Source organism: Hemiscyllium ocellatum, chromosome 17 (genome assembly GCF_020745735.1).
Source record: "Hemiscyllium ocellatum isolate sHemOce1 chromosome 17, sHemOce1.pat.X.cur, whole genome shotgun sequence".
Lineage (NCBI taxonomy): Eukaryota > Metazoa > Chordata > Chondrichthyes > Orectolobiformes > Hemiscylliidae > Hemiscyllium > Hemiscyllium ocellatum.
The window spans coordinates 34,709,921-34,726,132 of record NC_083417.1 but is presented as its reverse complement, the minus strand read 5'-3'; the positions used below and the strand labels follow the sequence as shown (position 1 = coordinate 34,726,132).

The 16,212-nt window shown below is 42.0% G+C and overlaps 1 protein-coding gene across 1 annotated transcript in view; it reads right to left on the bottom strand.

Annotated features, from left to right (window-relative positions):
• Positions 1 to 10,660, bottom strand: part of cep89 (centrosomal protein 89) — a 121,012-nt gene extending 110,352 nt beyond the window's left edge. The window contains exon 1 of the mRNA XM_060837660.1: positions 10,556 to 10,660. Within this exon, the coding sequence (XP_060693643.1) occupies positions 10,556 to 10,594 (39 nt within the window). The 5' untranslated portion in view covers positions 10,595 to 10,660. The remainder of the gene's footprint in view (positions 1 to 10,555) is intronic.
• Positions 10,661 to 16,212: the final 5,552 nt, after the last annotated feature.

Below are 16,212 nucleotides of genomic sequence, written 5' to 3'. Positions count from 1 at the left end.
CGTAATTATCTGGAACAAAGAGTAGAAAGAGGCCATTCAACCCATTGTTGTGGTTCTGTTCGCCGAGCTGGGAGTTTTTCTTGCAAACGTTTCGTCCCCTTTCTAGGTGATATCTTCAGTGCTTGGGAGCCTCCTGTGAAGCGCTTCTGTGCTGATTCCTCCGGCATTTATACTAGTCAATGTGTCTGTTGATCGAATTCGTGGATGAGTGCCATGCTTCTAGGAATTCCCTGGCTGTTCTCTGTTTGGCCTGTCCTATAATAGTGGTGTTGTCCCAATCGAATTCATGTTGTTTGTCATCAGAGTGTACGGCTACTAGGGATAGCTGGTCGTGTCACTTCGTGGCCACAACAACGAGCACCCGAGCTACAAATCTTCTCACAAACTTTGAGCATTCAACCCATCTAATGCATGCTTCACTTGAGGCACATCTCACATTTCTAACCATCAGTGTAACCATTTATTCCCTGCTTGCTCATATGATTATCTAGCCTCCCCTTAAATACATGTGTATTACTGTATTCACCTCAACTGCTCCCTGTGGTTCCATATTGTCATCACTCTGGGTAAAGACATTTCTGCTCAGTTCCCCATTCGATTTCTTGGCAATTATTTTATATGCATTCATTCTAGTTTTGGTACTCTCTACAATTGGAAACACATCCTGTGTCCGTTCTATCAGAATCATTCATAAATTTGAAAATCTATTTAAATCACCCCTCAACATTTTCTTTTTCAAGATCAAAACTTGAGTTTGTTCATCCATTCCTATTGAGTATGATCTTACCTAATATATTAGAAATACCTAATCTTCTGCCTCGGGAGCCTACAACTACATGGCATGAACACTGAATTCACCAGTTTCCATATCTCCCTTTCCCCCCCGCCCCCCCCCCCCCCCCCACCACCCCATTCAGATCCAACCCTGTGACTCAGATCTATCCTATTCACGTGACCTACTTATCCATCTTCCTTCCCACCTATCCGCTCCACACTTCCCACTGACCTAGCACCATCACCACCTATCTTCGCCCAACTATTACCACCCCACCTACCTTTCCCCTCACCTCACCATCCACATTTACCTCGCAGCCCCCTTCCCCTTCCCCAGTCCTGAAAAAGGGTCCTGCCCGAATTGTGGACTCGCTTGATCCTCCCATGCTGCCTGACCAGCTGTGTTCTTTCCAGCCAACACTTTACGAGATATGTCTTATACTAGCAAATAGACCAGCTGAACAGAAAACAAAGTTGGAAAACATTCTTACTGTAGAGAGCTTACAACTATTTTATTAATTAAGAGAAGTGTGGCTTTAAGAACTGGATGTGTTCAAGATGGAAGCCAAATGACAAACTGCCCTGTCCAATCCAGCAGAAGCAAAAAGCAGATTGCATAAAGTTATCTATATCTTTTATCTCCTAAATGAGTCTACATGATGCAGCTTTTGCCTGAAACCTCAATTCTCCTGCTCCTCAGATGCTGCCTGACCTGCTGTGCTTTTCCAGCACCACACTCTCGACTCTGATCTCCTGCATCTGGAGTCCTCACTTTCTCCTACAAGCTGCATTGATTGACAAGTATTAACAGCAGATCCAACCTGCCCTGAGCCTCAAATTCCCAATGACTGCAGTGATGTGTAAACAAAATCATGAACTAGTTTTCAATCTTTCCTTCCTTTAACCGTCTGATATTTCACACCAATGCATTTGTACATTGCAAATACATGAATACCAACGTAATGAGTGTTGTGCCTGTTATTTACTTATTTTCTAAATTCATCATTCTTATATTCACAAGTGTCACAATGCTGGTTTGGTACAAGGTTACTTTACCCTTTCAGAGAAGGGGTAACTGGCCAGGCTCCATTGTTTGAATAGTTTGTTGGGGCCTTGTTGTTTACCCTAACAGATAATGCTTCAAGCCAAAAGCTTGAAACGTCTTTTGAAAAACTGGTATAGTCAAGGGGGTGTGGCCAGCTCTCTAGCTATGCAGCTCAATTCTGTTTGGGAGTGAGTTGAGTAAGATTCGCAGGGCAAACTGGAAGCCTTCTCTCTATTCTTCTGTCCTTATTATTTCAAACTGTAAATTGTCTGTGCCATTGTTTACTGCTGGTGCTAAAGGATGTGTATATTGGGACTGTTGCATGTATTTTCAGATCAGCATCATTAAGTTGGGTTTGGACAGGATACCTTATCCGGTATTCTGTTTTCTGTACTTCGTGTTTCATTCCATAATTTTGTAAATAAATTTTGTTTGTTTAACACTTGGCAGTCGACCCAGCTAATTTACACCAGGAATATCCACTATACACCTAGCTAAACAAATAGCAAAGTTACAGTCTGGGCTACCTGGTCAAAAACGTTTTGAGGGGTCTCGCCTAGTCCATAACAACAAGTTACGATGATTAATTTAACTCTATAAACCTAAAACTATTCAACTTTTAAAACCCCAACGATCTAGTACTGACATCATACAGTTCTTGTGACCAGCGACTAATAGAATTTTCTAGGTGGACAATCATATTCATTAGCGAGCGATTATTGACAATGACATTGCACTTCTTGGTGATTAGCTCATGAATCTAGAAACATCGTAATACTTTAAACTGTTCAACTATCTGTACCTAGGTACATTTGTACCTAAGATGGGTGCCCTAATGCAGCAAGTGTAAACCTTTCACTGTACTCATTTGAGTGTGTGGCAATAAAGCTAATTCAACTCAATTCAACTATGCACTGCATGTAACTCAAGAACAACTGATGTTCATAACACATGCTTAACATTAATGAAATGTTCCAAGACATGACACCAGTGCATTATTAAGCAAAATTTGATGTGGTTTGCAAAAAGTTAAGTAAGGGGAAATGAAGGACACTTCTGAGGAGCCTCTTATAAAAGCAATGTGGACAGATATGGACATTGGGGCAGAAATAACTCAGCATTTGGCCGTGGCTGCTGAAAGCCACCATGACCACTGATGGTAGAGACATTTGGGAAATGAACCAGCCCAGAATTGTTCTGAGTCAAGATACTTCAGATACATTCAAGATTACAGAGATAACGAAGGGCAAAGCATGGAGGGATATGAAAATTGAGAATTTTAAAACTGACATGTAATGACAGCTAGCAGCAGATAGAGGAAAGAATATGTAGACAGATTTTGGAAATTTATAAAAACAGCAGGGTTGTTGTTGGTGGTGATTTTAACTTCACCAATATTGATTGGGATTCATTTCATGCTAGGGCTTGGATGGGGCAGAATTTAAGGACCATTCAGGTGGGTTTCTTAACACAGTATGCAAATGGTCGAAGGAGTTATGCCAGACCTGGTTTTGGGATATGAGCCCAGGCTGGTGAGTGAAGTCTCAGTAGGGGAGCATTTCAGGAGCAGTGACCATAACACTGAGTGTTTAGGATACTCATGGATAGGGGTAACAGCAGTCCTCTGGTGAAGGTGTTAAATGATGGGGGGGATGGGGAGGCAAACTAGAATAATATTAGGTAGAAACTGGAAAATGTTGATTGGCGGCGCCTGTTTGAGGGTAATTCCACACTGGATATGTGGAAGTATTTCAAACGGCAATTAATAAGAGTTCAGGAGTGGCATGTTCCTGCGAGAATGAAGGATAGGTATGGCAACCTATGTGAACCTCGGATAGCTGGGAATGTTATAATCTTGGTCAAAAAAAAAGGAAGCAAACGTAAGGTCTAGGAGGATGGGAATTGATGAAGCCCTTGAAGTATATAAGGAAAGTAGGAAAGAACTTAAACAAGGAATTAGAAGGACAAACAAAGCATCATGAAAAGTCATTACCAAACAGGATTAAGGAGAATCCCAAGGCTATATATTTAAAAAATAGGGCAGGGAAATGGTTAGCCCACTCAAGATCAAAGCAGGGAATCCATGTGCAGAGCCAGAAGAGGTAGGTGAGGTTCTAAATAAATACTTTGTGTTGGTATTCACCAAACAGAAGGAATTGGCAGGAGATGATCTCAGGGAAGAGACTGTCAAATTTCTAAGCCAAGTTGCTATTAAAAAAAAGGGTGTTGTGCATCTTAAAAAGTATTGAGGTACATACGTTCCCATGTCCTGATTGCATCTATCCCAGAATATTGAGGGAGGCAACAGAACAAATTGCTGGAGCATTGACAGACATCTTTATTTCCTTTCTGGTCACAGGTGAGGTCCCAGAGGACTGGAGAATAGCCAATGTTGTCCTATTGTTTAAGAAGGGAACAGGGATAATCCAGGAAATTACAGGCCTGCGAGCCTCACATCGGTGATAGGAAAATTATTAGAAAAGATTCTCAGGGACAAGATGTATATGCATTTAGAAGCAAATGGATTTATTAGCGATGGACAGTACGGTTATGTGCAGGGGAGGTCATGCCTGACTAACTTGATCAACATTTTTGAGAAGGTGACAAAGATGAGGGAAAAGATATTGTCTATATGGACTTAAGCAAAGCCTTTGACAGGGTCCTTCATGGCAGACTGCTACAAAAGATGAAGTTACATGGTATCAGGGCTGAGCTGGTAAGATGAATACAGAACTGGCTTAGTCACAGGAGGCAACGGGTAGCGGTGGAAGGATGCTTTTCAGAATGGAGGGTTGTGACTAGTGATGATTCAAGGGATCAGTGCTGGGGCCTCCGCTGTTCATGATCTACAAAAATGAACTCTAATTAGTAAGTTTGTAGATTATACAAAGATTGATGGAGTTGCAGATAGTGAGGAGGATTGTCAGAGGATACAACAGGATTAGGATCAGTTTGAGGCATGGACAGAAAAATGGAGTTTAATCTGGCCAAGTGTGAAGTGATGCATTTTGGATGGTCAAGTACAGGTGCAAATTATAGTGAATGGCAGAACCCTTAGTACTGATATGCAGAGGGATTTGGGTGTGCAGGTCCCCAGATCACTGAAGGTGGCAGCACAGATAGATAATGTAGAACAAAAGGGCTATGGCATGCTCACCTTCAGCAGAAGGAGGTGTTGAGTATAAGGATAGACAAGTTATGCTGCAGTTTCACAAAACTTTAGATAGGCCACACCTGGAATATTGCATACAGTTCTGGTTCCACATTACTAGAAAGATGTAATGCTTTGGAGAGGATACAGTAGAAGTTTACCAGGACATTGCCTGGTATGGAGGATTTTAGCTATGAAGAAAGGTTGTATAGACTGGGTTTGTTTTCCCTGGAATGCAGGAGGTTGAGGGGCAACCTGATAGAAGTTTATAAGACTGTGAATGGCATGGAGAGTGGAAAGTATTAGCCTTTTTCCACCGTGGAGGGATCAATTACCAGGGGACACAATTTCAAGGTGCGGGGGTTTAAAAGAGATGTGTAAGGCATGTTTTTCACACCAAGGGTGGCAACTGCTTAGAACATGTTGCCAAAGGTGGTAGTGGAATAACAGCATTCAAAAAACATCTGGATGAATACACGAATAGGAAGGGAATAGAGGATATGGATCCTGTAAGTGAAAACAATTTAATATGAAGGGTAAAATATGTCTGCACAGGCTTGAAGAGTCTGTTCCTGTGCTGCATTGTTCTTTAATGGAAGCTATTGTGAGTCAGCAGGGAGAGAGTAATGGGTGAAATATATTTGGTGAAAAGGTAGAACTCAGGCATTGGGTTTTGGATTATATCAAATTTCTGGAGGGGAGAACAAGGGAGGGCTGTAAATAATACACTGAAGTTTGGAGCTAATAAAGTCACTAATGAGGGTTTAAACAGCAGATGGGATAAGGCAGGTGCAGAATCAGGCGGTGACACAAATGAAAATAAGCAATCTCAGTAAAAGTGTGGATAGAAAGTCAGAAGCACATCTTGGGGTTGCAAAAATCTTATTTCATCCTTAGACAGTTGCTAGGGAGAAAATGGCATGTTGGAAACTAAAGACCTGGTTCATCTCATTTCTGCTTACCCAGTATTTATCAGGGAGGTACTTATGAGGCATATTTGATAAGGAAGCTTATGGTGAAGGAACTCTTAGGAGACGTGACCATAATATGATAGAATTTAGTCTGCAGTTTGAGAGGAGGAATCAGATGTAATGGTAACAGCTGAAAAAAGGCAACTCCACAGGTATGAGGGAGGAGCTGACCAGAATTGACTGGGAGAGAAGTCTAGCAGGACAGACAGCGGAACAGCAACGGCAGGAGTTTCTGGGAGTAATTCATGAGACACAGCAAAAATTCATACGGAGGAAAACGCAGAATACTAAAAGGGAGGACGAGGCAACCAGGACTGACCAGGGAAGTCAGGGACTGCATAAAAGCAAAAGAGAAAGCATATAATGTGGCGAAGGGCAGTGGGAGGCCAGAGGATTGAGAAGCCTATAAAGGCCAACGGAGAACAAGAAAAATGAAATAAGGAAGGAGAAGATTAAATATGAGGCTAAGCTAGCTGGTGATATTAGGAAAGATTACAAGAGTTTACTTAGATATGTAAAAAGGCAAAAGAGAGGCAAAAGTGGACATTGGGCCATTGGAAAATGGTGCTGAAGAAGCAGTAATGGAGAACAAAGAAATAGCTGAGCAAGTGGATGCATACTTTGCATCAGACTTCACAGAAGACACAAGTAATATCATAAAAATTTTAGAGACTCGGGGATCACTAAGGAGAATGTGCTAGAAAAACTGAAAGGTCTTAACAGGGGATAAATCACCTGGACTGGGTGAGCTACACCCTAGATGTCTGAAGGAGATAGCTGAAGAGATAACGGAGGCTTTAGTCGAGATCTTTCAGGTATCACTAGAGTCAGGGAGGGTCCCAGAAGACTGGAAAATTGCTAAATGTAGCCCCCCATTTAAGAAGGAAGCAAGGCAAAAGACTGGAAATTATAGGCCGATTAGCCTGACCTCAGTAGTTAGCAAGATTTTGGAGTGCATTGTGAAAGATGAGATTTCTGAATACTTGGAAGTACATGGTAAAATAGGGTAAAGTCACCATGGTTTCATCAGGGGGAGGTAATGCCTGACAAACCTGTTAGAATTCTTTGAGGTGGTAATGATCAGGTTAGACCAAGGAGAGCCAAAGAATGTTATCTATCTGGACATCCAGAAGATCTTAGATAAGATGCTGCACAGGAAACTGCTGAGTAAGATCAGGACCCATGATGTCAGAGGCAAGGTACTAGCATGGATAGAAGATTGACCGTCTGGCAGAAGGAGAGAGTGAGGATAAAAGGGTCCTTCTCAGGCTGGAAGTCGGTAACTAGTGGTGTTCCACAAGGGTTGGTATTAGGGCCACAACTTTTCATTTTATATGTTAATGATCTGGATGAAGAAACAGAGGGTATTCTGGCTATGTGTGCAGATGATACAAAGATAGGTGAAGGTGCAGGTAGTATTGAGGAGGTGGAGAGACTGCAGAAAGATGGAGACAAGTTAGGAGAGTGGGCAAAGAAGTAGCAGGTGGAATACAATGTGGGAAAGTGTGAGGTCATGTACTTTGCTAGGAAGAATACAGGCACTGACTATTTTCTAACTGGGGAGAATATTCAGAAATCTGAAATGCAAAGACACTTGGGAGTCCTAATTCAGGTTTCTCCTAAGGTAACTTGCAGGTTGAATCGGTAGTTAGGAAGGCAAATACAACGTTGTTATTCATCTCGAGAAGACCGGAATATAAAAGCAGGGATGTACTTCTGAGGCTTTATAAGGCTCTGGTCAGATCACATTTAGAGTACTGTGAGCAATTTTGGGCCCCATACCTCAGGAAAGATGCACTGACCCTGGAGCAGGTTCAGAGGGGTTTCACGAGATCGACCTTAGGAACGAAAGGCTTAACATATGAGGTACGTTTGAGGACTCTGGAACTATACTCGATAGACTTTAAAGGGATGAGGGGGTGGTCTAACTGAAACTTTCAGAGTACTGAACGGACTGGACAGAATGGATGTTGGGAAGATGTTTCCATTGGCAGAAGAGACTAGGACTTGAGGACACAGCCTTAGAGTAAAAGGAAGACGTTTTAAGACCACAAGACCTAAGAGTGGAAGTAAGGCCAATCGGCCCATCGAGTCCACTCTGCCATTCAATCATGGCTGATGGGCATTTCAACTCCACTTACCAGCATTCTCCCTGTAGCCCTTAATTCCTTATGACATCAAGAATTTATCAATGTTTGCCTTGAAGACATTTAGCGTCCCGGCCTCCACTGCACTCTGCGGCAATGAATTCCACAGGCCCACCACTCTCTGGCTGAAGAAATGTCTCCGCATTTCTGTTCTGAATTTACCCCCTCTAATTCTAAGGCCGTGTCCACGGGTCCTAGTCTCCTCGCCCACTGGAAACAGTTTCCTAGCGTCCACCCTTTCCAAGCCATGTATTATCTTGTAAGTTTCTATTAGACCTCCCCTTAATCTTCTAAACTCCAATGAATACAATCCCAGGATCCTCAGCCGTTCCTCATATGTTAGACCTACCATTCCAGGGATCATCCGTGTGAATCTCCGCTGGACACGCTCCAGTGCCAGTATGGCCTTCCTGAGGTGTGGGGACCAAAACTGGACACAGTGCTCCAACTGGGGCCTAACCAGAGCTTTATAAAGTGTCAGTAGCACAACGGTGCTTTTATATTCCAATCCTCTTGAGATAAATAACAAATGGAGATAAGGAGAAACTATTTCAGCCAGAGTGGTGAATCTGTGGAATTCATTGCCATAAAAGTCTATGGAGGTCAGGTTATTGAGTATATTTAAAATAGGTAGATTTATTATTGATTGCCAAGGGGATCAAAGTTATGGGGAGAAAGTGGGTAAATGGGGTTGAAAAATCTATCAGCCCTGAATGGTAGAGCAGACTGGATGGGCCAAATGGCCTAATTTCTGCTCCTATGTCTTATGGTCTTATCAGGTAAACAGTCTCACAATGTAGAGACAAGAGAGATATCAAAAGTATTGTGGTGATCATCAGAATACATATGGAAATTTAAATTGCATTTCTTTTTCCAAAAGACATTGTTGAGGAGCAGCATATCCATAAGAAATAAAAAGGAACCCAGATGAGCTGCTTGGATGATACCAGAGGTAGCAATAACAGCAAGTGATTCTCTGATCACATGAAGACTGAGGTGAGAGACAGGCACAGTGGTAATGTCACAAGATTAGGATTGCCGAAGCTTAGCCTCATGCTCTGAGGGTGTGGGTTCAACTTCCATCAGGGAGCAGGTGGATGTTACATTCAGTAGGCAAATCAGGACTATGCACCATACTGAACAATGATGACCATGAATCCAACTGGTTCACTGATGACCTTTAGAGCAGGAAATTAGTTGTATTTAACTGGCCTAGATGAGACTCTAGACCCACAGCAATGTGTTCAACTCTTAACTAGTTTAGCAAGCCACTTAATTCAAGGATAATTTGGTATGATCAACAAATAAAAGAAACTTGAAAACAAAAATATATTGAAAGGCAAGCTGGATTAACGTGATGGTGAACGGGACAAGAGGTAGATGCTGACAGGGAGGGGATACAGGAGCTTCATGTGGAGCAAAATCAGCATGGAATTGATTGGAGGGAATGGCTTATTTCTGTGCTCTGTCTTCTGGATTCAGTAAAGATTTACTCGGATGCTGTGCAAAGGGAGAGAGGGGAAAAATTTAAAAGGGGCCGAAGGAATGACATTTTCACTTGGGCGGGGTAGGTGTATGGAATGAGCTGTCAGAGGAAGTGGTGGAGGCTGGTAAAATTAAAGCATTTATGAGGCATATGGATAGGTTTATTAATCAGAAGCATTGAGAGAGATATGGGCCAAATGCTGGCAAATGGGTCTAGATTAATTTAGAATATCTGGTCAGCATCGATGAGTTCTACGAAAGGGTCTGTTTCCGTGCTGTACATCTCTATGACTATGACTCTATAGAAGACCTGGATGATGGTAAAGATTTACTGGAAGAGGGTGGTGTGGTCAACTATGTCAAGGGCTGCTGACAGGGTGAGAATTATATTTGTCACAAAAACTTGGTACGTAATTATCAGCTTCGGTAAGAGCAGTTTCAGTACAGTGACAAGGTTGGTAACCACATTAGGAGGGATTCAAAAATGGAAATCTGGAAAAGATTGTCACAAACTTGAGAAAACATGTCCAAGAACTTGAAAGGGAAGAGAAGTTGGAGACCGCAACATAGTTGAAAACACAGAGGGCATCTTTTTGAGAGGAGATTAACAGTGATTCGTAGCATCAAACGGATATTGACCCACTTCAGCGCCAACTCATTTTTGTTGTTATGGCACTATGTTCTAGTATAATGAAGGTTCAACAATCTCAATTGTGCAAAACAAACTATCCACTGAATTCCTATAGCGAACAGAAATATGTTTATTACAAGTCACATTGATATAAATTGCTGCCTCAAAATTCTTAGTTTTTATAAAGAGTCCTAAACACGAGAAGCTGATTGAACAAAAATCTGCAGCATCCAGTAATGTTTATTTCCAGAGTGCCAGTGTTTATCTTAGATACAGCTAATGGCAACAACACCGTCATGAGACGTGTCCGTTATTTTGAGAGAGGAGGAGGAGAAACACGGTCCCACTTACAAAGGCCATTTGATCCTTTCTTCTCCGCCCGAACGGCATTCTGATTTGCAGTTGTAAACGCCGCTGGCCGTTTTAATCTACATCAATGTGAGATAGAGTCGCCAAGAGAACTCCTTCCAGCGACAGCCGACCCTGAAATAAATCCTCATTCTATTGGCTCATGAACGACAACTCGTCCAATCGCAGTTCGTGTTGCTCACCTTAGCAACCGGGCGCGTCCGAGACCGCTCTGATTGGAGGAAAAGGCACTCAACACTCGTGATTGGCTGGTGCTTGGAAACGGCCCAGAGATTTAATTGGCTAAAGCAGCTTCCATAGGTGGGCGACTGGTGGTGTGCTGGATCAAATTACTGCAGATGCTGAAATCTGTACTGAAAACAACCAAAGATGCTGTTTTCAAGGCCCCAGTCCTAGGGTTGATCATATAACGACTCAATTAGGCTGTCACCAACAGAAGAATTAAAACCCTAAAGGAAGTTGAACAGAGGAGGGATGGGAAGCAGACAGACAAAATTAAGCCTCCATCAGATATGCTGGATGGGAAAGTTGTAAATTGGTAGAAAAGCTCAGCAGGTCTGGTAGCATCTGTGGAGAGAAATTAGGGTTAACCTTTCCTCAGAACAGGCAGCTGTAAATAGGGCAGCTGGGGTTACTCCTGACAACAAGGAAACAATGCCCCTTTAGAAGATGGTGAGAGGGAAGGATAAAAAAAATAGTAGGATTCTAGATGTAGGGGACAGAACACAGAATCTCCAGTATAAGAAAGTGGGCAAACCTGTGAATGGGTAGATCAGTGGGAAGTGTTCAAAAATAATTCAATATAGAACCAATTTATACAATGAAAGGGCAACAGTTCAACTTGCCAAAGGAAACAAACAAGAACAACTTCGAGCTGGTAGTAGAGTTTAATATTGGGGTCATGCTTTTCCTGATGTATAACAATCTTGGTGTACAGGGGACAATTTCAAACTGTACAAACAATACAAAATTTGAAAGCATTGTAAACTGTGGAGGACACTGTTGAACTCCTAAAGGATAAATAGAAGTTGGTGAATGGGTGCAGATGACATTTGCTACTTATAAGTGTGACAGTGGCATATTTTAGTGGAAAGAACAAAGACTGACAATTAAAAAAAGGGGTACAATACCTAAAAGGTACAAGAGCAGAGAGACCTGAGTATTACATGTGTACAGATCATTGAAGTTGGCAGGACAAGTGAGAACAACAGTTAATGAAACAAATGTTATCATGGATTTTACTAAATGCATAGAGTATGAGAACAGGAAGTTATGCTGAACTTTTAATGAGATATTTATTAGACCTCAGCTGTAGTCTTGTATGCAATTTTGTGCATGGCATAATAGAAGGATGTAAATGCATTGGAGAAAGGTTTACAAGCATGGTTTTGGTAAGTCAAATGTCAGTTATAAGGATATATTGGAGAGTTTGGGACAGTTTTTCTTCGAGAAAAGGATAAGAGGAAATCTTAAAAGTTTTCAAAATCATAAGCATCTACATTGCTTAGAGAGGGGGAAACAGCTCCTGCTTGTGAAAGGATCAATAACAAGAGAGCACAGATTTAAAATGATTTGTAAAAATAACAAATTTTTGTAAGAAAAAAATTCTTTACAAAATGTGTGGTTCACACCTGGAATAGTCTTTAAAAGTGTGGAGTAGGCAGGATCCATTGAGACAGTCAAGAAGGTATTGGATGATTATTTTACTAAAATCATAAAATATGGGAGTAGATGTAGACCATTCAGCCTATTGAGTCTGCTCTGTCATTCAATTATATCACATCTAATCTGATAATCCTCAACACATTTTCCTGCCTTTTCCCCATTACCCCGGTTCCATTACTTAATAAAAATCTGTCTATTTCAGTTTTGAATTGCCCAGCTTCTACATCAATGGTATAGAATTCCACAAGAAGAAATTCCTCCTCATCTCAGTTTTAAATGGTCAAACCCTAACTTTGAGACTATGTCCTCTGGTCCTAGAATCTCACACAATGGGAAACAACCTCTCACATCTATCCTATAAAGCCCCCTAAGAATCTTAAATAAAAAAAAATAAAATGCTGGAGAAACTCAGGAAGTCTGACAGCATCTATGGAGACTGAAACAAAGTTCACATTTTGAGTTTGATATGACTTCTTCAGAATTGACTGCAAGAGTTTGGAAATTGTTAGTATTTATCCTGTTAAGAGAGACGGGGAGTAGTGAGTAGATCAGATGCCGAAAGAAAAAATCAAAGCAAGTGCTGATATAAACCAAAGAATTGCAGATCCTAGCAATATGAAACAAAAACAAAGCACTGAAGAAACTCAGCAGGTCTGGTAGCATCTATGGAGAATCCTAATGAAGGGTCTTTGGACTCAAAACATTAACTCTGTTTTTCTCTTTATAGATGGTGCTCTCAAAAAGACTAAGTATTAAATTGATATGGTTAAAGTTATTGTTAAATTTGTAATGAACACACCAATGGCCTGGTTATAGAATCATAGAAATGTACAGCATGCAAACAGACGCTTCAGTCCAAACTGTCCATGCTGACCAGATATCCCAACCCAATCTAGTCCCACCTGCCAGCACCCGGCGCATATCCCTCCAAACCCTTCCTTTTCATATACCCATCCAAATGCCTCTTAAATGTTGCAATTGTATCTGCCTCCACCACATCCTCTGGCAGCTCATTCCATACATGAACCACCCTCTGCATGAAAAAGTTACGGCGTAGGTCTCTTCCATATCTTTCCCCTCTCACCCTAAACCTATACCATCTAGTTCTGGACTCCCTGACCCCAGGGAAAAGACTTTGTCTATTTATCCTATCCATGCCCCTCATAATTTTGTAAACCTTTATAAGGTCACCCCTCAGCCTCCAACGCTCCAGGGAAAACAGACCCAGCCTGTTCAGCCTCTCCCTATAGCTCAAATCCTCCAACCCTGGCAATATCTTTGTAAATCTTTTCTGAACCCTTTCAAGTTTCACAACATCTTTCCGATAGGAAGGAGACCAGAATTACATGCAATATTCCAATAGTGGCCTAACCAATATCCTGTACAGCCGCAACATGACCTCCCAACTCCTGTACCCAATACTCTGACCAATAAAGGAAAGCATACCAAACACCTTCTTCACTATCCTGTCCATCTGCGACTCCACTTTCAAGGAGTTATGAACGTGCACTCCCAGGTCTCTTTGTTCAGCAACATTCCCTAGGACCTTACCATTAAGTGTATAAGTCCTGCTAACATTTGCTTTCCCAAAATGCAGCACCTCGCATTTATCTGAATTAACTCCAGCTACCACTTCTTGGCCCATCTGGTCCAGATCCTGTTGTAATCTGAGGTAACCCTCTTTGCTGTGCACTACACCTCCAATTTTGGTGTCATCTTACTAACTGTACCTCTTATGCTCGCATTTTATGTAAATGACGAAAAGTAGAGGATCCAGCAGCTATCCTTGTGGCACTCCACTGGTCACAGGCCTCCAGTCTGAAAAACAACCCTTCACCACCATCCTCCTTCTTCTACCTTTGAGCCAGTCTATAGTTCCCTGGCTTGTCTTTACCGCCCTTCTTAAACAGTGGCACCACATTTGCCAACCTCCAGTCTTCCGGCACCTCACCTGTGACTATCGACGATACAAATATCTCAGCAAGAGGCCCAGCAATCACTTCTCTAGCTTCCCACAAAGTTCTCAGGTACACCTGATCAGGTCCTGGGGATTTATCCACCTTTAACCGTTTCAAGACATCCAGCACGTCCTCCTCCGTAATTTGCACCTTTTGCAAGATGTCATCATTTATTTCCCTACAGTCTATATCTTCCATATCCTTTTCCACAGTAAATACTGATGCAAAATATTCATTTAGTATCTCCCCCATTTTCTGTGGCTCCACACAAAGGCCACCTTGCTGATCTTTGAGGGGCCCTATTCTCTTAGTTACCCTTTTGTCCTTAATATATTTGTAAAAACCCTTTGGATTCTCCTTAACCCTATTTGCCAAAGCTACCTCATGCCCCCTTTTGGCCCTCCTGATTTACCTCTTAAGGATACTCCTATTTCCTTTATACTCTTATCAGGATTCACTCGATCTATCCTGTCTATACCTGACATATGCTTCCTTTTTTTTAACCAAACCCTCAATTTCTTTAGTCATCCCGTATTCCCTATAACTACCAGCCTTCCCTTTCACCCTGACAGGAATATACTTTCTTTGGATTCTTGTTAACTCGTTTCTGAAGGCTTCCCATTTTCCAGCCATCCCTTTACCTGCAATCATCTGCCTCCAATCAGCTTTCGAAAGTTCTTGCCTAATACCATCAAAATTGGCCTTTTTCCAATTTAGAACTTCAACTTTTAGATCTGGTCTATCCTTTTTCATCACTATTTTAAAACAAATAGAATTATGGCCACTGGCCCCAAAGTACTTCCCCACTGACACCTCAGCCACCTGCCCTGCCTTATTTCCCAAGAGTAGGTCAGGTTTTGCGCCTTCTCTCGTAGGTGCATCCACATACTGAATCAGAAAATTGTCTTGGACGCACTTAAGAAATTCCTCTCCATCTAAACCTTTAGCACTATGGCAGTCACAGTCGATGTTTGGAAAGTTAAAATCCCCTACCATAACTACCCTATTTTGTTCTTACAGATAGCTGAGATCTCCTTACAAGTTTGTTTCTCAATTTCCCTTTGACTATTAGGGGGCCTATAATACAATCCCAATAAGGTGGTCATCCCTTTCTTATTTCTCAGCTCCACCCAAATAACTTCCCTGGATGTATTTCCAGGAATATCATCTCTCAGCACAGCTGTAATGCTATCCCTTATCAAAAATGCCACTGCCCCTCCTCTCTTGCCTCCCTTTCTATCCTTCCTGTAACATTTGTATCCTGGAACATTAAGCTGCCAGTCCTGCCCATCCGTGAGCCATGTTTCTGTAATTGCTATGATATCCCAGTCCCATGTTCCTAACCATGCCCTGAGTTCATTTGTCTTCCCTGTTAGGCCCCTTGTATTGAAATAAATGCAGCTTAATTTATTAGTCCTTCCTTGTCCCTGCCTGCCCTGACTGTTTGACTCATTTCTGTTCTCAACTGTACCACTCTCAGATTGATCCCTTTCCTCACTATCTCCCTGGGTCCCACTCCCCCACCTTACTAGTTTAAATCCTGCCAAGCAGTTCTAGCAAATTTCCCTGCCAGTATATTAGTCCCCTTCCAATTTAGGTCCTTCTTGTACAGGTCACTTATACTCCAAAAGAGATTCCAATGATCCAAAAATGTGAATCCTTCTCCCATACACCAGCTCCTCAGCCATGAATTCATCTGCTCTATCCTCCTAATCCTGCCCTCACTAGCTCGTAGCACTGGGAGTAATCCAGATATTACTACCCTTGAGAACCTCCTTTTTAAATTTCTACCTAACTCTCTGTAATCTCCCTTCAGAATCTCAACCGTTTCCTTTCCTATATTGTTGGTTCCAATGTGGACAATGACCTCTTGCTGGACCCTCTCCCCCGTGAGAACATTCTGCACCCTCTCTGAGACATCCTTGATCCTGGCACCAGGGAAGCAACACACCATTCTGCTTTTTCTCTGCTGGCCCCCACAGAATGTCTGTTTGTACCTCGGACTACAGAATCTCC